Raw genomic sequence first — 24,999 nt, forward strand, 5'->3', positions numbered from 1 at the left:
CCGCCAGTTCGCCCGCAAGAGCGGGGGCGGAGGGCGGGGTCACTCGCGCACGGCCCCTTAGGGCGGAGGCTCTGACGGTGTCCCGGGAGCGATTCCCTGTGGGGAGCGGAGGCAGCCGGGGCTGTGTCCCCGCTGAAGTGATTGTCAGGCAGTATAGGTCATGGGTGTTAAGCAAAGTGTCCTCCCGGCCCTGTCTGCCTGTGCTCCGAAGGTTGTCGTCTCCTCACAGACTTACCTTGTGGGCCGCTCCACAGCTGGGGAGCCCTGTTTTGTCCCTGCGGTTATGGAGCTTCTTTGGCACTCTCGCCATGTTATCTGGAGCATCCCTTTTGGGAAGTCTCCTCTTATCCCTGCCATGTGGATGGGCCCCAGGTGAAGGCCAGCCACTTCTGCTGTGCTTGTAGTGAGAGGTCAAGAGGCCTTAAGCTGAGGCAGGTGAGATTCTTAATTAGTTATTGGGAAGTACTATCTCTTCTCTCTTAAACTGAATAAGTGCAGTGCTATAGGTTGGTAGTAAATTCTAAATGCTTAAAACTACTCTGAGGGCTCACTGGAATCAAAAAAGATCATTGGCTGGACTTGCAAACTGATTTAGCTCTGAAATTACTTGCAACTATAGAATCCATAAGGTTAGAAAAGACCTCTAAAGTCATTGAGTCCAACCATTAATCCAGCAGCCCGTGTTCACCACTAAACCATGTGCCCAAGTCCCACATCCTCACATCTGAACACTTCCAGTGATGGTGATTTTCAGTGCCTGACTACCCTGCCCATGAGGAAACTTCTTCCAATATCCAGTCTAAACCTTTCCTGGCACAGCTTGAGGCTGTTTCCTCTGGTTCTGTCACTTGTTACCTGGGAGAAGAGACTGAGCCCACCTGGCTACAACTTCCTTTCTGGTAGTTTTAGAGAGCAAGACTTGGAAGACTTGATGATAGCTGGGGGAAAAAAGAAAAAGGCTGTTCCCTTTTTGGTTTTGCCTTTTTGGGACCAGGTCTAAGACCAGATTAGAAAGTACATGAAGTCATTCATCAGAGCAAATGATGCATGATTGTGCAGTCTTGCTATGGAGACCATTCTTTATGTTGTATCAGGTTATGATTTACTTTTAAAAGTAGATAAAGAACAGGGCTGATGTGTTAAATTGCAAACAATTAGAGATTTTTGAGATGGGTTTTTTTTGTTTGTTGGTTTGTGTTTTTTGGTGGGTGTTTTTTGTTTGTTTGGTTTTGTTTTTTTGCTATTGTGTTGTTTTGTTTTTCCCTGTAGGGAGTAGTGAAGAAATTTCCAAGTTAATACTATGCTCAGTCAATTAATTTAGCAGCTCAGCTGGTGACTCACGCACCTGACTGAAGCAAGTCACAGCACCTCTCCCTTCCCCTGTCAATAAGGGTATTAATTGAGGGTTTTCTTACAAGGTGTTTTAAAGATTAAATCTTGTATCTGCAACCATGGAACAGAACATTAACTTTGGTTCATGACTTATAAATATATTTACTTTCTGGTTTTGAGACAGTTAACTTGTGGCCAAGTTTTACAGCAGTCTCCTGTAAGAAATTATTCTGTTTTGTACTGTAAGATAATTTTCCCAGTGGAATTCAGGAAAGTAGTAACTTTAAGTGAATTTAGTTTAGTTAGCTTTGTGTATTTACAGCTGTAAGTGGTATCCAAAAGTTTTACTTGAGCTACAAATTTGACTGCAACAAATGTGATAGCAATGAATTGAAGAATCCCTCTGCATCCTCAAAGTGTGGTTTTAGTGTTACACTGTTTTCAGCATCGTAGACCTTTTGTTAGTGTGTGAGGGTTTTTCTGTTGTTTGGGCTTTGTCATTTGTGGGGCAAAAAAATTTGAGATTTTTTTTTTTTTGGTTTGGGGTTTTTTGAGGGAGTTGAATTTTATTTGTTTTGTTTTCTTGTTGCTGTTCTTGCTGCAGAATATCTACTGAGAGGCCTTAAAAATTTGGGGAACTAGCACTTGGCACATTGTCAACAGGGAGAAGAGGCAGTGAACAGATCTTTAGAGGATTCCAGATGTGTGCCCTTATGGAGAGAACATTTTGCCTCTGTTGGAGGGTGAAAGTAGCTGTGTGGATAAGGTAGGCTTTATTTGCAGTCTTCCCACTTTTTAACACACTGTTTCTCCTACTTTTACTAGTGGCAACCTTGGATTAACCTTGAGTTTACCTGCATTCACTCAATCTCCCTGTGTCAAAACAGCTTTTATTTCAGCCAATAAATAGCTAACTGCTTTTGTTTTGTTGAAATTGGTGTTACCATTTTGAGGTATTCTTGCTTTAAAAAAAACTTGGGAATTTTGAAGTTGGCTTTGAATATATTTGCTATTCATATTAAAAACTTATTTGAAAGAGGGCTTTATGCAGCATGACTTCTGAGGTGGTGACATACTGCTGGGTGAAGATGTGAGAAAGGTGAGGTGAAAGGCAAATTTTTGGAGTGATAACTAATCAGGAAAGATAATATATACCATTTATACCTTTTTAAAAAGCTGAAAATATTGCCCAGGCTCGAGTAAAAGGTGATGTAGCAGTGGGGGAGAAGAGCAAAAGGCAGCAAGAGGAAGAACTGGGGCTTCAGACCAAAGCCCCCAAGAGCTCTTGGTGTGGTCTCCTCAGCTGGTGTAAACCCTTGGAGGCTTCCCATCTCAGAATGAAAGCTTCATCTACTAAAGAGATGAACTCCACTGTCCCTGGGCAAAAAACAGTGGTGCAAGGTCTGAAAGGGAGATTAGTTTGCTGCTTCATCAAGAATGTGATGCTGTAAGAGGATTGGATTTGCATATCCAAGGAGCAGTGAGTTTTCCTATTATTGATTACTTAGGATTCCCAACTTAATGTTTGCTGTGTTACTCTAATTGCCCCTGCCAAGGTATTTAGTTAAAAGTCTATAGGTAATTTCAACTGGGTTGCAAGGTAGGATTGATTAATACTAATGAGCCCAAACAATGAAATACAGTTTTCAAGAGAAGGCTTAAGGTCTATAAACGGTGACTGGAGCTCATCTTGCAAGTGAACATTGCAGGTGGATGCATGCTGCTTCAAGACCCATTGATATGTGTGGGAAGTGTCCTTGGTAAGATGACTTCATCAATTGTCACTCTTTTAATAGTTTGGTTTGACAACAATCTCACTGCACAACACAAAGTCAGGCCAGTAGGAGGAGTAACTTTTCCTCCTGAAATAAAAATATTGTTTTCAGTTTTGCCTGTTATTTTTTTTGACAGATCTTGATTTTATAGTGTCTCTACAGAAATTCCTCCTTTTCTTGTCCTGAACCAGAAGTTGTTTTTTGAGCATGTGATGTAAACTGCTGTGTGACAGATGAGCTTGAATATGAAAATGTTGTAGTTGGTATTTTCTTTGTAATGGATGCAATCAGAATTCTGTCAGACTTTGAGCCCCATTACAAAGCCTTTATCACCTTTCTTCCCATTACTCATATTTTTTTTTTTTTTTTTTTGTGATTTTAAGTATTGGCTTTGTAGGATTTAAATATACCTTTGTTTGCTATAAATCTACAAGGAGGGAGAGACATCTACAAGAAAAAGGATGCTATTAAACCTGTAAATTTGAGTGTACTGCTTCTATTACTTCAAGTTTTGCTTTTATGTAGTGAAGAATTATCAGGAAATTTCACATCTGGTATGTTTCAAAAAAGCTTCAACAAAGTTATTTTAATAAGAAAAATGAATGCATGAATTATTTAAAATAGTTGGTGCAACTGTTCCTATTAACTAATCCAGGCACTTGGAAGGCAATTACACTGAGCTTTGACAACACTGCCAACCCACTGCACAGTGTCTTATGCCAAAAGCTATTGTTGTTTTATTGACCACGTTCACCATTACATATGCATATGAAAAAACAGAGGCATTTTCATCGGGATTACCCTAATAGCATTAAGAGATTATTTTTTAAATTTCCTTGGAAGGAAATTCACTTAAATGAGATTACTTATTACTTGACTGGTTTCCTATCATGCTTCTATGTTTAGGTAAGTGGAGTCCATTAGAGTATAAAGTTTTTTTAAAAACTGATTTTATACATTAATGATTTTGAATAAAAGAGAAGTACTATATTTGTGCACAGCTTCTTTTGAGAAAGTTAAGTCGATGCTCTGGTTAGGAGAGATAACACTTTTTGTCCCCCTTGGTGGCCCCCCTAGTGTCACCATTAGTTGCTAATTACTTGCAAACAAATAAACAATTAACTCCTCGTGCCTCTTGGTGGGAGAGTTTTCATTGACATGCTAAAACTTTCTAATAAAAGATTTTAATTAATGACGTTGCAAATCCAACCCCCTTGTCAACATAGCTATAAGGAGGACTTGTGGAGAAATGCAAGTACAGTACTCCTGCTATGCTGACTGAGGGTGAAGGCATGGCTGGTCCCTCGCTGTGTGCTGCCGCCACCGCGGCCTCCCCGGATCTACACAGGGTGCCCAGCTTTGGAGAGAGTAAAACCACACAGTGCTCCTTTTCAATTGAGAGTATATTGGGACTGGAGCAGAAAAAAGATGACATTCCAGCTGGGAAACCTCACAGACCCTGGATGGATGCATGCACCAGCGTGGGTAAGTCAGTCTGTTTTGTAACCTCTTTACCCTTTAAAAATACTGGCATGTTTCTACTGCAAACCAGTAAATTGAAGCTCTCCTTGCTCTTTCTAGTTTTAGGTGATGACAGTAATCCCCATCTGCAAATCCCTGTTGTTTGCTATGAGAATCCATTATTTCATGCTAGAAGTGATCCAGTGCAAGAGGAAAAAGTTTTGAAATGTGAAAAATATTTTTCAGTAACTGAAAGGCTGTCCTTCAAACGAGAATTGAGCTGGTACAGGGGTAGAAGACCAAGAACTGCATTCACTAGAAACCAGGTAGGGCTTTCCTTAGCTTTTAACGAGTGAGTAACAATGTCGTTTACTAAAATGTTGGAAGAAACTTCTAACAGCTGGTAAGTTCTGTGTGATGTACCTCTGCAGAGAGAAATATAATCAGGAACTAGTGTAAATTAAAAGAAATGTTGCTAATTTCAGCAGATCTGTGTTTATGCATGGAATCAGAATTGTGCAAACACTGATCAGAAGTTGAACAAACTAAGCTGTTATTTTATTTATTTTATGTATTACTGCTATGAACATAGTGTTAACTATTCAACAAGTGTATTTTAATCTTCTCAGATTGAAGTCTTGGAAAATGTTTTTAAAATGAACTCCTACCCCGGCATTGATATTAGAGAAGAGTTAGCTCGCAAATTAGATTTAGATGAAGACAGGATCCAGGTAATTAAGAATTTATTTGAACTTTTCTGTAATTCCAGCTATATGTACTCTCTGGTTATATATGTAAGTAGTTTGACAGCACTAATGAGAATGTTAATACTCTCAATTTAAATCAATGTATATACATGAAACATACCTTCAATGATTCATGAAATGAAAACCATTGAATTGCTTCTGAAGTCTAGAGACTTCCATAGCATTGATGAGGTATTCATCACTATAATATTTACACAATATCTGCTCTGTTAATCTCTAGTTATCATATGCAGAACTTTATCATTTACTTAAAATAATTTTTGTATTTTCCTTGTCACCATATTTGAAAAATTAATTTGAAACAAGTATGGACATAATTTGTGTGACAGCCTGCATACTTTGTGAGACTGCCAGCAGAGCACAGATGTGTTAAACTGGTGTTTGAACCTATATCTTTATCTGGCCAAAAGCAAAATCTATTCAGGGATGTTAATTATTGATTTCCATGAAGTTCAATGTGATAAGAAGCATACTGTAAACATGAGAATTTAGGCTTCACTTTGTTGTTTATCAGGCTTTTCTTGCAAGTATTATATTGAGCTTAATGGGATACTTGCTGCTTCAAATAGTTAAACAGCTGAAGAAATAGCACCTGTGACATGTGAAATAAGACATGTGTTAATTCCAGATGTTCAGGATCTTCCCGGATCTGATTCTGTCACTGAATTTAATACCAGTTTTTACATTAATTGCAGTGAAGCTGAGATCTCACTTTCCACTCAACCTGGGGATATTCTTTTCTTTGTCTGTGGTGGTAAAATTATAGGTAGCAGGTAGCTACATGCTGTCATCTGCAGATTTTAAATTTATTTAGAACTTGCAAACTGCTGTCATCACACAAAATATTGTCATGCTGTGCAAATACTTTTAAGTTTCAAATATTATTCTGCTTCCACTGCTGTATTTCTGAGAAGCATCCCTTCTCTTTCTATTTTAGATCTGGTTCCAGAACCGTCGTGCAAAACTGAAAAGATCACACAGAGAATCTCAGTTTCTAATGGTGAAAAACACTTTCACCTCCAGCCTGCTAGAGTAGAAGGATGACTTGCTGTTACAGTACTACTACAGAAAATGAAGAATTACTCATAACCTGTATTAAGTAATGATATAATAATTATGATTTTATGCTCAGATTTGAAAGTTTATTATAATTTTCATTCAAATAAACTGTAAATACTTGAAGTATTATTATAATCTACTTTTTGTGGGAAAAGTGAACTTTTCCTATATGTTTAAGTATTTTCAGAGATTTTGAGATACTTTTGCAGATTAAATCAATGCAAACCCTAGGTTGCACAAGAATTTCAGCTACTATGAATTACTGCGGAAGGCTTAACAAAGATTTATGGTTTTAGAAGAAGTCTGTTTCAAGTCTAAAATAAACTATATGCAAAATAGTTTTTGCTATGGGAAATTTTGTCACATTAGAGTTTAAATAGCTTATTTGTAAAGAATATGATAGTTCTCATAAAGAACATAATTTTTTGGAAAAAGATGTCTCCAATGGAAGGACTAATATTCAACTGACCCTTAAGTTTTAACAGTTGCTCAGTTAAAAGAAGGTGGCAGTTACTATCTTTTTATATAATTTTAATTAATTTAGGTTATTTGTCTATTTAATTCTTTAAGTTGGTTATCTCCTCTCTTGTCAGTATAAGTGTTCCAATTATGAGAGTTGCCCTATTATATTTAATGGCAGAATCTAGCATTTCATGGGATCAGATCAGTGGGAACCAGACCAGATATCCAGATGATTGCCATTAATTTTAGGGTGTTGATTAATTTTTATCAAACACTACATGAAAGTTAATTATCCTCATATTTGCTATAGAGCCTGAAGTCAAGGAGAGCCATGTGAGGAAAAAAACCCACCCAACTCTTCATGGCCACAATGTAGGGAAGCACTGTAAGTACAGGTTTATGCTGCTCTTTGTTCAGCAGAGCTCTAAGCACTTGCCTTTAGTGCTGGTGACCTTCAGTGAGACTCCAGCCTGTGTTTCTTGCTGGACATAAATTCTACATTATCTCATGAACAGATGCAGAATTGCTCTTCTTTTCCTCATGCTTGTATCCATATCTGTTATCCAATAGGGTGAAAGGTAAGTTGAGAAAATAGGGTGATGGAAATAAATCATTTTATGTAGCCTCATACTAGGAAAAGCTGAAGGAAGGGATGATCTGACAGTCCTTACTTAGTATTTTGAATTATAGTTTGAGCTACCAGAGTTTAAATAAAAAATGTCTATATTTTCTGAAAAATATCACCGAAAAACTGCATTGCTATAGAACTGGGTGACAGATATTGGCCCTTCTGTGTTTTTAACTTAATTGGCTCATTGCCTTCACTTTTATGGAGAACACTAAAAATCTTGAAATGTTTGCCTTTGCTCCTGGAAATCTTATTTTAATATGGAAATAACAATCTTTTATCTGATATTGAAACTTTTTTGTTTGTTTGTTTCATTTGATTTTGGAAATAACATTCTAACTGAGTTCTGTTGTATCCTGCATTCCAAAATACTTAAGAAAACCACAAGTAAAGCAATTTAAATTGAGCCAGATGTATTAGGAATAGTTTTTAGAGAAATTGAAATCTCAGTTCAGATACCTGCCTGATCTGGTAAAGGCAAAGACAATATTGGGAACGCATTCTTTTACTTTCTTTTTCTTCACACCTCAAAACATATATTGCCCATAGCTTAACCTCATTGCAGGTAATCTGAAACTATTGTCTACTTTGCTTCTGGAAACAAAGTTTCCAGCAGCAACAGATTAGACTAATCTATACAGATTGATTGCTTAAGAACCTTACTCTATTATCTGGCAAATACCTAAATACACCTAATGTCTGCTATAATGGAACTTGTCTCAAGTGACGGGAAGTCTGACAAAGCAATTTAAGAGAAGCGGTAGAATAGTAGCAGAATAATAATAGCACCGGCCCTGGTATCCTGCTCTCCATTAGCAAACGTAACCAGCAGGATCTTTAGTGTGAGGTACTAGGAGTGTCCCACCCAGTGCTAAGGGGAAAAGAATTTTAAAGCAGAGTTGCATTATTTGATTCATTTGGCTTAGCTTGTTCTTCCCAGAGTAAAGGAATCAGCAAGTGAAAAACGAGAGTCTCACTTTACACCTACTTTGACCAGCATGGGTTTAAATTGTGCCCATCACTTTCTCAAATACAGCTGGATTTTTTTCCACTTTGAAAAGTGTTCGTCTGGACTTGGCGGGGTCTTTGTCTTGTCTTGCTCCCTTGCAACGCAGGGCTCCCTTGGCGATGTGCATGACAGTTCTGTTTCCTGCGGGTGCACTGCCAGGCCATCGGCAGAGGCCACCCTGGATGCTGGAATCCAGCCCTGCTCCAGTTTCGCATGCTTTGCCTTGCAGCGTTTCTGTTTGTCTCTTTGCCCTTCAGAGCATAATAAACCTTTTTTGTTCTAGCTCTGGCTTAAGCTCATGAAGTTGCAACCTTTGCTTCCAGCCATGTTGCCTTGCTTTGGCTCCCGTGATCATTTGACCCTTGTGATAAGCTGATGCATTGAGTAAGATGGGTAAAAAACTGTTCTAGCAAAGAACTCTCTCACTCTTAATATGGTCAAGCTGCCATGTCAACAGCCATCAATAGGTACAATTTAGGCTCTGTTGATACTGGCCCTGTCTCTACTATAATGGATCTTAAATATTCTAGTAGTGTTTTCCTGAGATAGGTCTAGTACCTGTGACCCTAACTGGGATGATGGGCTGCATAATAATTTGTTTTAAATTTATGATGTTCTCTTAATTACTGTCTCCATATGAAATTTTTTATGACTACAAATTTCAACAATGCCCAGTGTTGTCCAAAAAAGCTGAGCTATGCCTATGGTCTAAAAGCAGATTCACAGTAATTGATACCAAAGGGCCAATACTCCCAAAGTTCTGTTGTGATGTTACTTGAAGCATACGTAAAAGCATGGTTTAGAGCTTCACTGTTAGCATCAAGACCCAGATTGAAACAGCATTCATTAAATTGTCATTTAACACTTTGAATTTGCAAATATTTAGTTTGTCAAGTCACTGCTTACAAATAGCAAGCCAGCATACTAGCAAACTATGATTTTTCTTGTTTGTGGATACATCTACATTTTTCTACTTGTTTAAAGTTTTGTATTGGAAATACTTCTGAAGAGATGAAACCTGTGAGTTTTATAGTTGTATGTAAGAAGATTTACATTGTGCTCAAAGTATTATTTGAAGGAAATGTGACTTTAAAAACAATCCAGCGCTTTTTATGTGACTGGATTTTAACACAAGCCTTGTATAAAAGCAGTGAAAATAAATTGCAAATGCCTTCAGTTTATCTAACATGAAAATAAGCTAATCTTAAATGATTGAGATCAACTCTCAGGTTTAGCTAGCAATCATGAAGTCAAAACTTCCTAGAAATTGGTTGTAAAACAACTTTTTTATTCCTTGGATTAATTTCATTTCCCTAATAATTGTTAGATTGATGATCTTTATCCCTTCATTTTAAAGGACTTAATATTACATAATTGGATGGGAAATATTAGGTATTTTATTTTCAAAAATTCTTTGGAGCTATAGTGGTTGTCCTGAATTATTTCATGTCCTGTTATTTGTGTAATGGATTCATCTTGAATCAAAACCACATTCTGTTATTTTATATGAGCTATTTAGAATATCTTATGTATATATTTGATAATAACAGATTATGTTGTGGAATCACAACAGTGCAAGTAGTGCTTTTGATATTAAATTTCAAGCAGGGTCATCTGGCTTGGGATGTTGTAAGGATGTGTATGTGTGACCAGTAAAATTGATACAACACCTAGACTTAAAGAGAAGTAAGTGTTCTTTCTTTCTGTATTTATGTTCCAGGATTTTTTTTCTCCTAGCTCCTAAACCAGGTTTTCCTCTGCCACTAGGATGGCTTGAGAACACCATGAGTATAGTCTGTCACTGTTTTCCTTAATCTTGTGCAATTTGGAGCTAAAAGGACAGAAGTAGGCAGGTGGTATAAGATAGACCCCCTCATTAAAAATGGTCTATGTCATTAGTCTTGTTATTAATCACTATAAAATTTTGTGACTCTGCAACTTTTAAATTGCATATATTTCAAACTCATTATCTCATTGTGACCTTTAAAAAAAAAAATCCATAACCTTGCATCAACTCAATTATTGTACCTTCTTTTCCTCTGATCCTTTCTTGCTTTCTTAGAACTGAGTTTTTATTTTATCAGTCCATGGTAAAATAAAATATTTTATTTTATAAATATTAATAAAATAAAAAATATTTACATTTTATTACTTCTAAGGTTTTAAATGCCTGACCACAATTTCTAGATTCTGGGGAATTCTCTTGTCTGTATAACCAAATTATGTTTTATATATTAAATGAAAAAAAAAAATAATGATAGATGTCATACTTTAAATCTTTATAATTTTATTGTATGGATTATAGTAATACTTAAAAATTTATCATGGGATTCAGTTTCTATGAATGATGCCATATTAGGGAAGTTAAGAAGATAGTAGATAAAGTATTCTGCACTAAAAATTGCTGGCTATTTATTTGGCTTTTCCATATAAAGACAGGCTTTAAAGTCATACATTTTGAAATACTTTTAGTCTGTATTTGAGCTGCCTAGAAAAGTGCTGGGCTGCTTCTGCCCTCTATGGCTGGATTTAGTAACGACAGCCCCAAGAGCTCTGGGGATTTCAATCCACTCTCTGCAGCGGGGCCGTGGGCACAGGATGCCCCCAGGGGACTGACTGATCCTTCCAACTACAGAATATTTGTCACCGAATTTATGTTTTGCACGCATACAAATGCTCGATGTCAGGCCTGATTTTCCAAAGCTCTGAGTGCTCAATATTCTCAATAACAGAACTTAGTGATTGCTGGGTGCTCAATATTTTTGATACTCTGAACAGCAAAACTTAAAATCTTGCCTCTAAATGAATTTAGACTGCTGTTATGACTATGTGTAAGACTGCCCAGCACTGTCAATTTATGGTAGGAGAATATTTTCACATTCCAGAAAGGAATTCTCAGGGAGAACTTCTTCACAGAAGGGGTTGTTAAACATGGGAACAGGCTGCCCAGGGGGATGCTGGAATTGCCATCCCTGGACACGCTCAGGAAACCGCTGGATGAGGCATTTAGTGCAATGGTCTGCCTCATAGTGTGATGATTGGTCAAAGGTTGGACTTGGTCTTAGAGGTTTTTTTCTAAGCTAAATGGTTCTGTGAAAGCTTTTGACAAATTATCCCGCAGTTCTAAAATAACCCCACTTGTTGTGGTATAAAACTTAGAATGACTTCTGGTACAATATCTACTAATCTAATTCTTCTGTGATAATAAATGCAGTGTTGTCAATGCAAATATTTGCCAGGCAGAAACACTTATTGCCACCAAATTTTAATTTTTCATTGTTTCATCAGATTAGAAAGATAAGAAATTACTTAGTACTGTTTAAATACTGTGCACTTCTTAACCATTCTTATTGCTTTTCAAAGCATCCAGTCAGAGCAAAATATTCAAACATATTATGGTAGCCATCTGTCATGATTCAAATATTTGTAGATTCTCTAACTTCAGAGTTGCATCTCATTGTGTGCTATGGGATGTGGCTATCTGACAACATTCCTGCAATTTGCTCTAAATCATTTTGGCAGAGAAAGGAAGTCAGAGGGGAGTATTCTTAGAAGGCATCAGCACTGCCCTTAGAATGCTGAGACTTTTGTAACCTTAAATTGGCTACATGGAAAATCTTTTCTTGGGGATGTTTTGTTTAAATTAAAAAAACTGATCCAGTCTTTTCCTTCTTTCCTCTGTGAACATATAATCCTGGACAGTTATTTTTACCACAATTTATGGTTTAGGAGTACTGGTACTTTCAGTGGTTGTTACTATTAGAATCTAACTAGAAAGAAATAATATTAATCTATTGTAATTTAACAGTCTTTAACTTTCCATGGAGTCTTAAAAAATCTTGTTTACTGCATTTCAGTCTGTTATTATCTGCGTATTTGTTATTCCTTCCAAAAACAAGCTAACTCAATCCTGATATCCAACTGCTTCAAATTTGTGTTTTAAAATAATATGCCAGACTGTAGAGAAAAAGAACCATGAGTTTGTTTTTGGGAGAGGTAGAGCTGCCAGCAACAATTGTGATTTCTAGCAGGGCCTTTCCTCTGGTTTTTTAGCCCTGTCATGTAGAATTGCTGTGCATTCTTTCGTGAATCTGTTATAAAGTGTTTTAAAATTACATTGGAATATTTTGGGGAATATATATCATATAAACAAAGCAATTTCCATATGCCTTCAGCCTTTGTATTTCCTTTTGTTTGTGAATTTCCCTTTGTGGGAGTAGAATGAGGTGCTATTGACGAAGGGCTTTCCAATCATCTTCCACACTAGTTGCACAATAGTCAGACTTTTTTTAATTCTTCCAGTCATGTTTCTATTGTTCTGCAGTGGTATCTGTTACAAGTGTCTCTATGCATTTTAATTGCAAAAAAATTCACAACATTTTCTTTGCCCTTAATTACCCTTAGCTTTTGGCCTCAAATAACAAATGATGTCATCCCAAAGTGCTTGAGCAAATAGCTCTCCCTCAGTTAAATGGGAAAGGGTTTAAGGCAGGTTATGCTCAGTGAGGGGTCCCTTAGTGTGCTAGGATTAATTTTGCAGACATTGCCACAGGATGCTGTTGAATTGCACAATAGACTGTTAAATCAGGTTAGGGTTGTTCTCCCACCCCACCTCCCTCCCCCGTATTTCCCTGCAGAAGGAAAATGACAGGCTGTCTGCATGGGAAGCATTGTGCTGCAATAAGAAAGGGTTGAGAATAGAATTAAAACTGGAAACTTTTGTAAAGACGTTACTTCATTATAATTTCTGGCATTTATTCAAACTGCATTGTGAGGATCTTTGCATTTTTAATAGCTGTTTGAGATAAAACTTCTATATTGCAGAAATACATTCTTTTAAAATTGAACATTACAAATTATTCACTTGTTAAAGTATAATAATAGATAACTTTGGGGATACAGTTGTTGGTTCAGAATAACTTTAGTTCAACAGAATTTTTATTGAAAAATGACTCATCCATGCAATTTTTAATTTTCTTTGCATCATAAATCTACTCTTCTTTAAAAGTGCAGTTTCGGATTACACCTAATCCGGTGTAAGAGAAGACTGCTGCTGAAAGATGCAGTCCTGCCTTGCTCCCTCAGAAACAACATGTGGCCACAGGGTGAGTCACTTTGGTGTGCTTTTGGAGCAGGGAGGAGTGTGCTAGGAGGCACATCACTAAGTTGAATAATCTTAGAGAATTTCCTTTATTATATTCATATGAATAAACAGATACAAAACTAAACAGAGATACAGAAAGTTGGCATTTGACTGCAAACATTTTCTGACAGTAGAAGAAGGAGGAGGCCTCTATATAATATAGGCAACTGTGAGGTCTGGGGAGGGGGGTAACATTATATGAAGATTTGCATCCATGGATCACTGACAAATTGTTAATTTGGTGGTGATCAGAAGTAGTTTTCATATAATAGCTGTTTGATTTAGTTCAGTCATTTCCTTTTCACCATAACATACTCCTACATCTGATGCTGACTTGAGCCTCTAGGAATATAGGACTTAAACTTCTCTGGTCATTAAGTGCAATTTCCTGTAGAAGAGATTAAGTCATCCAGAAAGGTCACAAGACCATTCACTCCCTTCTCTCTGAACTCTACAAGTCTCAAAACATCCCCAAATATCCGGAGACAGACTTGATATTTTTGAGAAAAATCTCAAACATGACACTGTGACAAAAAAAAGAGAGCAGAAGAGAAACATCCCTGCTGGTACGCTTTGTGGGATTCTGGAAAGTCTGGCTTAGTCAGCGGGGTGGACTGGATGCTCAGTTTCAGGACCTGTTGCAAAGCATTTTATTATAGAAATGGTGGCTGCCAGTGTCAAAGTAGAATTCATGCATCTAGTTCCACTTTCCCATCTGGACACAGCAGCAGCTACTCCAGAAGTGCCAATAAATGTGTGGCCACAGCAGGAGGCAACTGGCTGCCAGGAGAGCCTGCTGGCTTCTCTTTGCCATTCCTGAGAGAGAAGCAGCCACTGGAGTGGAATTGTTCTGGAGGCTTGCACCCACTGATGCCATCTGGATGACCCTAGCAAGTAGAGTGTGTCTCTGCAGAAAGCAGCAAATTAAAACCAAAGAATGCTACACACAGGGGTCTTTTCCTGTCTTGCTGAGGTGCAGTCTTTCCTGACTCCAAATCTAATTATTGGTTTAGCCCTGAGCATGTGTGCAAGACATAAAAGCAAGCATCTTTTTGACTTGGTACATAAGTTTTCCTGTCTATAAAATGAGACTGGTAATACAAATTTTTCTTTGAGACCTCCGTGTTTCATGAATTTTTGTCACATTTCTCAAGGGATAATGATTTAACAGTTGCCTTGGACAAGATGGGTATTCATAACAATTGATAGATTTGATTCAAATTTCAATTCAATTTTATGGCTTGAGGTTGTTTTCTTATCAGTTGATAACCTTTTACTTCAGCCTGGTCAGATCATTTGAAACTATTGCATGTTATAATACAGAAGATTCCATGGAAAGAGAACTTTTGTGACCCCTGACACAGGTGGGAATTTTCATGCTCTTTTTGGGAGTGTCCACATCCATTTCACACTCGTTAGTTTTATTCTTAAGGTTTGATCCTGGGAAGATGGTTCTTCCTCTATTTTATGCCTGGTGCTCGTTCCATAGATAAACCATCCCCATGAAAGTGGGACAATTTCATGTAAATGTGTACTTTCAACAGATCTGATTTTCTGCCTTCATCTGCCAGATGAAGTTCTAGAAGACCCTCACATTGAGGGATTTCTGTTCTGGGATCTCTTTTAGCACTTTGTCTGCTTGGTTCAGTGCATCTTATTTCCTAGCAGTGGGCAGTGTCTGTCTATAACAGGAGTTATTGACTTATTGAAATATTGTGATATTACAACAGTCATGATTGTCTGACTCTAGCTGAATACTCTGCAAGCCTGATGCATGCTTCCTGCCCCAAAATTAGCTGTTTGAATGATTTCTTTTGCAATAAGTGTCAGTCTCTCTTGGGAGAAAATTCAGTGCTAGAAATATGAACTATGGATGGAGCATACAGCTTCCAAGTCCAATAATGAAATTTTGCTGAGCAATAGGAAGGTTTTGTAGGGAATTTTAAACCATATCATCAGAAATCTTTGGTACATGAATTCATGTTTTTATAGGAATTGCTAAGTTCTCACTGTCTCTTCCATCTGGGAACAGCTGCTCAGAAAGGGGAAGGAAGAAAAAAAAAAAATTTAGCTTTAAGCAAGAAGGGAGAGTGGCAACCAAAACCAGCTGTAGAATGCAGGATATTGATACCCATGACTTTTGGATATTATGCATTCTATACTACTCAGAAACAAGAGACTGTTGTAAAAAGGACAAAAGAACTTAAAGACATACAGTCCCCACAGCCGCTTTTGCCCTTCCATGTGCTCACAGCAATTTTGAGACTCCAGTTAGAAACATTAACTGCAGTAATTTTATTCCTGCCTCTCCACTACTGTTTTCCACCCAAGATTTCAGTGGAAATTATTCTAAATGGATCCAAAGCAATGCAATATTTCTGTATTCAGCCAGAGCACTCACCAAGTAAGCTGGTGGCAGTACGGAGGAATTGCTTTTCAGACATGTCATTTTGTTATTAGCTTAGGCTGAGGTGTTGGGGAAGCAAGTATCAATGCTGGTTTTGTCAGATGGCATCTTTGCTTTGTGCTGCTAGGTTTGAGGTCTCAGTAGATATGACCAGTCATTTTGCTGCTTTCTGGATACTGCCACTGTAACCAGTAGCAGCTGTGAGTTCTTTAGTTATTCTGCTACCAAGGCATTGGCACTATTTGTTGTGTGTCTGTTTTTGTTAAAAATATCATAGGCTAATGCATAAATAGCTCAGATAATGCCAATTTTGTCTTCACTTAAAAATTAAAGCTTGTCCATCAGTCTAGATCTCAGTTAACAGAAAAAGCTTTCCCCATGGTTTAGAAGATTTAATTGCAGATCAATGGCATTATGTTCAACAGGGAATCCTTGCTTGTCATAGGTGGCTATGGGAAGCAGAGGTATTTATTGACCTGTAAATGAACTGTACCTATGTCTTCCTTTCTTTGGCCATGATGCTGTGGTATATGTCCCTTGTAATTAATTCAAACATAAAAGGACTAGTTATTTACATGTTTTACGCAGCCTGACTTGATTAAAAAAAAAAAAAAAAAAAGCTGAGATAGATTTCAAGCCTGTTAGATCACTTCTGAGTAATGCAAGGAGAAAGTAAAGCAGGAATACCCAGACAGAAGTGGGTGGTATGTAGTGAGAAAATGTGCTAAACTTCCATTCTGGCCTTGATGTACTCGACCATCAAGCACATCTCATAATAAAATTAGTGGAATTCCACCTAGAGATTTAATATCACCTTTTTCAGAATTTCAGCCTGCAGGGGCATCAGAAGTAAGAACTGTTTGATGCCAAGCTGCAAAGAACTATGGCCTAATCTCCAATTTTTGCTAAAAGAAAGCGTTTAATGTCAAAACAATGAAGAGCTATAGCCATCCTAAAGTCACAAACCTGTTTTCAAAGGTAACGGTGCCAGGGCTGTTATCCATCAACTTAAACAAACAGTTTAAGAAAGCTTTATTGTTATTATTTTCACCACTAGTCACAAAGGATGGAAAACCTATGATAGGTGTAAAACCAATAGTAGTTAAAAATTACCAGCTGGTCACGTTTCATTTCAGCTGATTGCCTGAGTGGTGGTTTTACATACTACTTCAATCCAAACTGTAATGTCTTTTATAAAATACTGATGTGTTTGGCTGTTCCATTAGGATGATGTTTTTGTCCAAGATGAATCATAGCAAACAGAATGTACTAAAATCAAGGTTTTCAAAACAACTGGAGTTAAGTGATATGTAAAAGTGATGTATGACAAGGCCCTGAGCTGTCTCATCTAAAACTGAAATTAGGGCTACTTTGAGCAGAGGGGTTAGGCCAAGAGACCGCTGGGGTCTCTTCCAAGCTGAATTATCCGGTGCCTCGATGGAGCCTTAGGCTGCTCTGTCTCTTATGTGACTTTGAGGCAAAGGGGTGGAAATTGATGCAATTTACTGATATATTAGATCACCTTACATTTGATATTTATCAGAAATGGGATTTATTTTATTTTAAAGAGAAGTGTTTTCATCAAAACTTGTAATATCAGAATTAACTCCAGTTGAAAGTGTTGAAATATTTATTGCCATGTACCACTTCCTTTGCATTTTCTGCAACTGAAAATTTTATGATAGTATAGTCTTCCAGCTCGTCTTCCTGAAGAGTAGCTGTGGGAGCTGGTGTTGTTTAGCCCGGAGAAGAGGAGGCTTAGGGGTGACCTTATCACCTTCCACAGCTACCTGAAAGGAGATTGTAGCCTGTGGGGTCTCCTCTCCCAGGCAGTAAGTAACAGAAGAATCTGTCGTAAACTGTGCCGGGGGAGGTTGAGGTTGGGCATTGGGAGGAATTTCTTCACAGTAAGTGTGATTAGACTTTGGGATGGAGATGGAGGAGTCACTGTCCCTTGAAAGTGTTTAAGGAAAGATTGGACGCGGCACTTGATGTTTCAGAGGTGAAATTGATTCTGTAATTCATGAAATCATGTCAAAGTTCTATGACTGATCTTCCTTGATACTTCTCTTCCTTGCAATGTAGTGAGTGGATCAGGCATACGGTACCGCACCAGGGAACGAAGATGGGAATTCGGCCAGGTGGTGGCTTGACCCCCTTATTTGCAGGAAGGCAGTAGCAGCTCGCCGCTGTCCCGGGGAGCGGGGAGGCCCAGCATACTGCGGGCTCCCCGGGAAGGGAAGGGAGCAAAGCAAATCAGCCGGAGGGGACTCCGCTCCCTCCCATTGTTGCCGTATGCCAGGACGGGCGCGGGGCGGGGGCGGCGGGGCCGGGGCTCGGGCAAACCCCCCGCCCCCGGGCCGGGCGCGCATGCACACACAGCGGCAGAGTCAGGCACCCGGACACACCGACACACCGACACACCGGAGCGCAGCCGGCGGCAGCGCTGCCGCCCCCGCCCCGCCGGGCTCGCTGCGGACCATGGCACCGGGGCTGCAGCTCGGCTCCTTCCTCCTCGCCCTCGCCGCCTGTCTCGGCGGTCCCCGGCTCGCTGCGGCCGCGGGAGCAGCCGGCAGCAGGAGGGGCCCGGCGGCCGATGCGTGCGCTGGCAGGGTGAGTGGAGCGGAGCGGGGCTGCGGCTCCCCGCGCAGGCAGCCGGGCCGGGCCGGGCCGGGCCGGGGCTTTCGTGAGGCGCGGGGTTCCGCGGGGTTCCGCGGGGTTCCGCGGGCTGCTGCGGCCGCTCCGGGAGTGCGGGAAGCAGGGAGGGAGCGAGCGGCTGCCCTGGGGACACTTCTGCAACAAATAACGCTGCCCCGGGGCTCTGCATCTGGAAGTTAATTGCGGCCGGGACAGGGGGTGGCATTTCCCGGCCAGGGATATTTATTGGTTTCTGGCCGAGGGGGGAGGCAGCTCGCAGCCGGCGAGTGTGAAGAAGTCACTCAACAGGTCCTTTACCACCAGCGCTCTCCACTTCCCCGAGCCGACCTGGATAAAAGCCATCGCTGGGGCTTTGTTATTTTAATGATTCGAGGCCGGCTTGGGGTCTTAGCTCCGGGCCTGATCATTATACAGAGGATGTAGGAAATTTACGGGAGGGGGAAGAGGGGAGGAAGGTGATAAAACGTTTTGTTGCTGGTCTTTGCTTTTTGTTCCTGCTTCTGGTGTCAGACTTTTCTCGATTGCTTTTCATGTTCTTGTTCTTGTTTATTTTTTAAAATATACTTTTAACAACTTTAGAGCTGTGTGTTTTGGTTTGTTCCTTTCCTTTCTCCTGATGTCTGGTTACAGGTTTAGTTGAAGCGTGGTGATCCGGGAACACTGGAGGGAACACAACTGACTTTCATTGCTTTTCCTTTTTGTTAGACTGTCACTAAGGATTTTCTTGGTTTCAGATCAGATCCTTTGAGAACGTTGCTGCAACACAGAGTTCAGAAGTTTGTAGGGCATGATTTAGAAAGGTGAAAGCATCGGGAAATATGTAAAAGAAGAGTGTGAAAAAACAGACTTCAAACCCTAATAAAACTTAAGATCTAAACCTTTGTGTTGGATGGAGCAGTTACAGGTTTAGACTCTCCTATTAGGTTTTTTTCACAGAATTAGCAGTAAAATGTTTTGGCTCGGTACGTCTTTTATGTCTTTCACCAGGCGTGGGCAGGGTACTCTACAGGCTCAGAGCACCGCTGTATATTTGTGTCAAGTTTTGCCTCTTCTATTAAGTAAAATATCGCTGTTACAAGTCATGGTACTTAACTTAATGTATATTGATGTTTACAGAAATATGCAGATGCAGTTTGTTCTGGATTTATTTCTTTGCTTACATAGTTAATATCATTGTGTGCTTTAAACAGGAATCTGCTACAATGTAATTTTAATACAATGATTTTGACTGACTTTTAGATGAGCAAAACTTACATTCTTTTCAGTTAGCATAGCCACTCTTTGTCTTTTTTGCTCACAACTAATGTACCATCTTAGCTTATAAAATATTTGTACTAGTTTCTGGTTTTATTGTATTTTCAGCTTCAAGTTCAGACTTCCCTAGCTAATTTATTAGTTACCTTGTCTGATTGTGTAGTCATAATTTTGTGGTCTGATTTTGTAATTCCACCCTTGCACATGATTGCCACCATAATGCAGGCAGGGCAGCATTTATTAGAGTAATGACTGCAGGATGGTACCCATTGTCTCAGTTATGCAGTATTTATCTTTGTCTGCATGTAAGTTTTGAGTAGACTTGACATTCTATTAAATGACTGATGGCCCCTCTAACACATTGTCTGCTCTGGAGCAGGGCTGCCTTTGAAGTAGTACCCTGTAGGAAGTAAAGAGACTATTTGCTCTATTAAAATTCCTTGGTATTTCCTCTGTTTAACCACAGGCCACTTCCCCTCTGCCACTCTAAACACTGCAGGGACACTGACTGATTGAAAAGACACAAGCCCTAAGTAATTGTATCCTATTCAAATAGTTATTCTTATTGCAGGTTATTTATAAGTAGTGTCTAATTAATGTATGTTAAGGGCATGAATAAATCTTAACATTTTATCTAGAGAAAGTAAAAATGTCTAGTTTGCATTAAATGAAGTAGTGGAATTGAGGTAATTCTCAAGGGCATAAATAATCTAAAAATGTCTAATTTAACTTTCAATGATCGTTCAGAGAGAAACAAAATGTAGCTTGCTGGGTTTGTATGTGCATTTAGATACACATTTATGCACGTTGGGTATTTTCCTCCACTAATATTGTGAATGTGGGTTGCAGTTCCCTATGGTGAATCTTTTTTTCATCATTTGAATGTTTTTGGGAATCGGTGTTTCATTTTTCTCTGTACACATAGAGGTAATATGCATACATGCACAAGTAATGCATGGTATATCCTTGATGTTTTGTAGCAGTAAAAAACTGACTTAATGAGAGCAAATCACTGGACTATGGTTAAAAGAATTTGATGAGGAAGTATTTGTTGGCTTTATTCATAGCTCCTGCAGTTATGAATACCTAATGTTTTCAAAACTAAAAACTAAATCACATTCTAGATGTGATTTTTTTTGTTTGTTTTACAGCTTTCATCACAAAATATATTGCTCATCTTCTCTGGTAATATACTGGCATTTGTCTTGCAAACTCAATATGTGTCTAGCAGGAAATTAATACCAGGACAAGTAACTTAACATTACTGTGGCTAAGAATTATCAGATTTCAGTGGGTTCAGGATTTTAGAATTTGGATTGACTTTGCTTGGTGTAGGATTCCTTTCACTGATGTTTAATAGAAATTTTGATGTATTCCAACACTTAATATTATTTCGTATTAGGGTAGACATTTGCTTAAAGTAGAATAGTATTGCAAAGTAGTTTTCCATATGGATGATCTTAGGACCTCATATGCATACCTTTATCCAGAAAAAAAGTGGTTCAGAGAAGGGCCTGTTTTAATCTAGAATAAGTGTGTCCACATGGGGAGCTATTCTGGAAAAGTAGTCCCTGAATTTTTCTCATGCTATAAACAAGCCACGAGGTGCACAGAGAGGACAGATGTGTGATCTGAGGATGATTTGAATGTATTTCAGATTCATTTATTCGGTGTAAAACACATGAGCAGCTTAACCCTCGAGTTGTTTTGGAGATTCTGATGGGACTACACACACGAGTAATTTTTTTCATATGTTTAATTCCTCTGAAGTTACTGACACTGAACTGTGTTCATTATATAGTTTAAGTTTAATGTGAGTGTATGATGAGGAAGAATAAATAATCCAGCATTTTACCAACCCTCCTGTCCTTGTTAGCAGAGTTGTACCTTCCTTTGCTCCGCTAAGCAAAGCTTCTCAGACAGACTGGAGGGCTCTGTTCCTGTGCATTCTCCCTGAAACTCCCTGTGTCCCCTTCTATGCTCTTTATGTAAGGAACTTGTCATTTCCTTTTCACTTCAGAGCAGAGACACTGAAGATTTCCTACTGTTCCACTATTGGGAGCTCTGCCTGCCTCATTATTCTTTAGGTTCATGCTGCTATGTCCCTACATTTGTCTCCTTAAGCATACCAAAGTAGACTTATACTTCTCCACAGTTAGGAGCTAGGTCATATGGAAATGCTTTTCCCAGCTTAGGGCATGTTTTGGGAACTTTATTTTGGAGGAAAAACACCCTGCAAAATGCTAAGAAGTTACTGAAGTTTAAATTTTTCCCTTCTATTTCATGTTCTTTTCCAACAGTTAAAAATCCCAGATTTTCTCTTGCAGTGTATTTAAAAATTTTAAAAGGTGTTAGGCAGAAGACAGACCTAAGATGGAGCATGGTGGAAGGCGTTAATGTTTGCCATCAGGCAGCTCTTTAATCTGTAGACAGTTCCAGAGCTGCTTTAAAGCTCTGCAGACCAGATGCCAGCAGTTCCCTATCTGCCATTTTTTTGGAATTTACAGAATCAATAATTTCTCTCCCTGGCATCCAGAACAATGTGATAGTGTTTCAGAATTGATGAGATGTGTCCCTTAAAGCTTGGTGTGTTCTGTGATTAGATACAACGCAACATCTTGAGTGCAAGGCTTTGCAAGCGTGGTCAGTCATGCAGGTGGGCATCTGTATCACTTTTGTTTAGCTTAGAGTTTGGCTCCAGGGTCCCCCCCGGGCTTTGTTTTGGGGTTTTCTTTTGAATTTCATTTATTGAGTAATGTAGTAGAGAATGAGACCCCATTCCTACTCTAGTGTCAAAAAATCAAAAATCGACCTATTTAAATGTATTTAGAAATGCATGAAGTAGCAGAAATATGTTCATGTTTAAAGTAGCAGATGACTATTTCCTCAGTTTAATGCTGTGTTTTCAGAATGAACATTCAAATACATGACCAAGAGGAAAAAATATGGAAACATATGTTTATGTAATTGAAATTAACTCTCAGTATTAACAACGAAATTGTATATCTCCAACAAAATTGTGTATTTCCTTATGTGTTTGCATGAAACTGGGCAATCTGAATATGATGATCATTCATCAGCTGTTGACTTAACAGGGTTTCTGCAGTTGAAGTTGTTTGGGACTGTTACAGATTTGATTGATTCCATCTCTAGAACATGTCCCTTACTTTAGATGCTGAATTCTACTCAATGCCCTGCTTCCCCTCAAAATCTGCTTTTAAGTAAGTACAAGTGTAGAAACTGCTGTATCAGACTTGTTAATTTAAAATCTTGAGACATTTATTTAAGAACAAGTTTTGTGTTAATGGATTAATACTTCATATTCCACTGGTGAAAGGATGTTAAGCTGTCATGACTAGATGATACTAGCTTTTCTTTTGTTAATTATTTGTTAATGTTAATAGAACATGGATGTTACTTACTTAAAACTTCAACATTTAAAGGGCGTTTAATAAGGACCGGCTGTCTTTTCCAACAGATCAGTCTGAAGATGATGAAACAAAGCTTTGATGTGAACTTGCCTGCTTAATTATGCTCAGAGGCTGAATTTTACCCATAAATTTAGCATGTGTTTTTACAAGCAAACAAGAGGATTGTGAAGTATTACTGCAGAACTGTTAAGCTTGAACACCATTTTTAGTTTGCAAAAGAAAAAAATTTTTCAAGTATATGACATTGATTTTATATATACTGCTACCAGTATAATGAGGTGTATTTGAAATATATTTTTTCCAAAACTTTAGGTTAGTGCTGATGTTCCTATAGAAGTTTTTATGTTGTTATTTTTATATTTAAAAATTAATATTGGACATTATTGCACCTAGGAAAACCACATAAAAGTAGTATGAGTTACATGAATGCTTATTTTTTTATATCCTTTTCTCTATATGAATTATAAAAAAGGATTGAATGAAAGTGTAAATTACAGTAACCTAAAACAATGTCAGGTCAGTACATCTGACGTACTTAACTTTAGGTTATGGTAATGTGAAACTTTATTTAAGGGTCAAAATTTAAGTGCAGACTTGAAAAAGGATTATATCCTTTCATGCATGTAGTATTTTATAATTGTCTCACTGTCCTATTTGTCCTCCCCAGTTCTCCTCAAAAGGAGTGGCACATTCTGATGCCCAATATTTCTATGTGATTTTATCATAAAAACTTTGACCAGAAATATATTTAGTAAAGTAGTGAATACAGGCATATGCCAGTAATGGATAGGCTCATTGCAGTATTCATACAGCAGAAACACTGGCTGGTTAGCCAAAATTCTGCCAGCCAAACCAGGGTATAAATGTATGTTTTAACATGCTTCAACTTGCTTCTCTTAGTAAATTGTACTTTCAGTGTCATGTCAAAGACACCATTTATGGAGTTTAAAGGTACATTGTTCTCCTGTCACCTCTCATTTCTCTATGGTAAATTTCAAGAGTGTGAGGAAAATCAAGTGTGCAAGTTGGGATTTGTGGTCCCAAAGTTTGATTTGATTATTAAAATAATTAAAGCTTGGATTGGAATTTTATCAGGCATCAGCACATGTTCCAGGAGATACTGTATTCTCTGAAATTCTCTCACTCCAAGAATGTTACAATATTATGCCACTATTGGCTTTGAAGAATTGTTCCAGACAGTCTATTTTTATTATTCCTCCTTGGGCTGTTACTCAGCAAGACAGTAAATCTGCTTTTGGGATACATCAGCCATGCTCCAATGAACCCAAATAAATGTGAGAGATAGCTTTGTCCTAGGAGATTCCATGCTACATCAGGTATCATACCTGAAGGCGTAAACTCTGAGATGTGTGTTCTGGTTGATTCAGGACAACCAGAGTTGTGTGTCTGTGACTAATCTGAATCAGATTTATCCCTCTTGGTGAGGTGCCAGCCCGCAGCGGTGCCTGTGATGTGCTGCTCTGTGCTACCTGATGCATCTTTTGTTGCAGCACGGAGTGAGCAGCAGCTCTGGAGCCTCCCTTTCCCTGGCCCCTGCGCATCACAGAGCTGCAGCAGTGCCAAGGGCAGTGCAGCCTCTTGGAGAGCAGTGC

The 24,999-nt window shown here is 38.6% G+C and overlaps 2 protein-coding genes across 3 annotated transcripts in view; both read left to right on the forward strand.

The window, feature by feature from the left end:
• The first annotated feature begins 41 nt into the window (after window positions 1–41).
• HESX1 (HESX homeobox 1) overlaps window positions 42–24,999 on the forward strand; it is a 40,837-nt gene continuing 15,879 nt past the window's right edge. The window contains exons 1-7 of the mRNA XM_086846814.1: window positions 42–435; window positions 1,937–2,098; window positions 4,334–4,592; window positions 4,689–4,894; window positions 5,198–5,299; window positions 6,273–6,434; window positions 7,167–7,241. Coding sequence (XP_086702940.1) covers window positions 4,379–4,592; window positions 4,689–4,894; window positions 5,198–5,299; window positions 6,273–6,371 — 621 coding nt within the window. The 5' untranslated portion in view covers window positions 42–435; window positions 1,937–2,098; window positions 4,334–4,378 and the 3' untranslated portion in view covers window positions 6,372–6,434; window positions 7,167–7,241. The remainder of the gene's footprint in view (window positions 436–1,936; window positions 2,099–4,333; window positions 4,593–4,688; window positions 4,895–5,197; window positions 5,300–6,272; window positions 6,435–7,166; window positions 7,242–24,999) is intronic.
• Window positions 46–24,999, forward strand: part of IL17RD (interleukin 17 receptor D) — a 60,792-nt gene continuing 35,838 nt past the window's right edge. Inside the window, exons 1-2 of one of the 2 annotated variants that reach the window (XM_086846805.1) lie at window positions 46–435; window positions 1,937–2,098. Coding sequence is in view for 1 of the 2 variants with exons in the window: in XM_086846804.1 (XP_086702930.1) it covers window positions 18,414–18,656 (243 nt within the window). In the remaining variant the exon portion in view is untranslated. Of the gene's footprint in view, window positions 436–1,936; window positions 2,099–18,400; window positions 18,657–24,999 lie in introns of those variants that run through there. The other variant, XM_086846804.1, reaches the window with a different exon arrangement.

Source organism: Cyanistes caeruleus, chromosome 11 (assembly GCF_971803275.1).
Source record: "Cyanistes caeruleus chromosome 11, bCyaCae1.hap1.1, whole genome shotgun sequence".
Lineage (NCBI taxonomy): Eukaryota > Metazoa > Chordata > Aves > Passeriformes > Paridae > Cyanistes > Cyanistes caeruleus.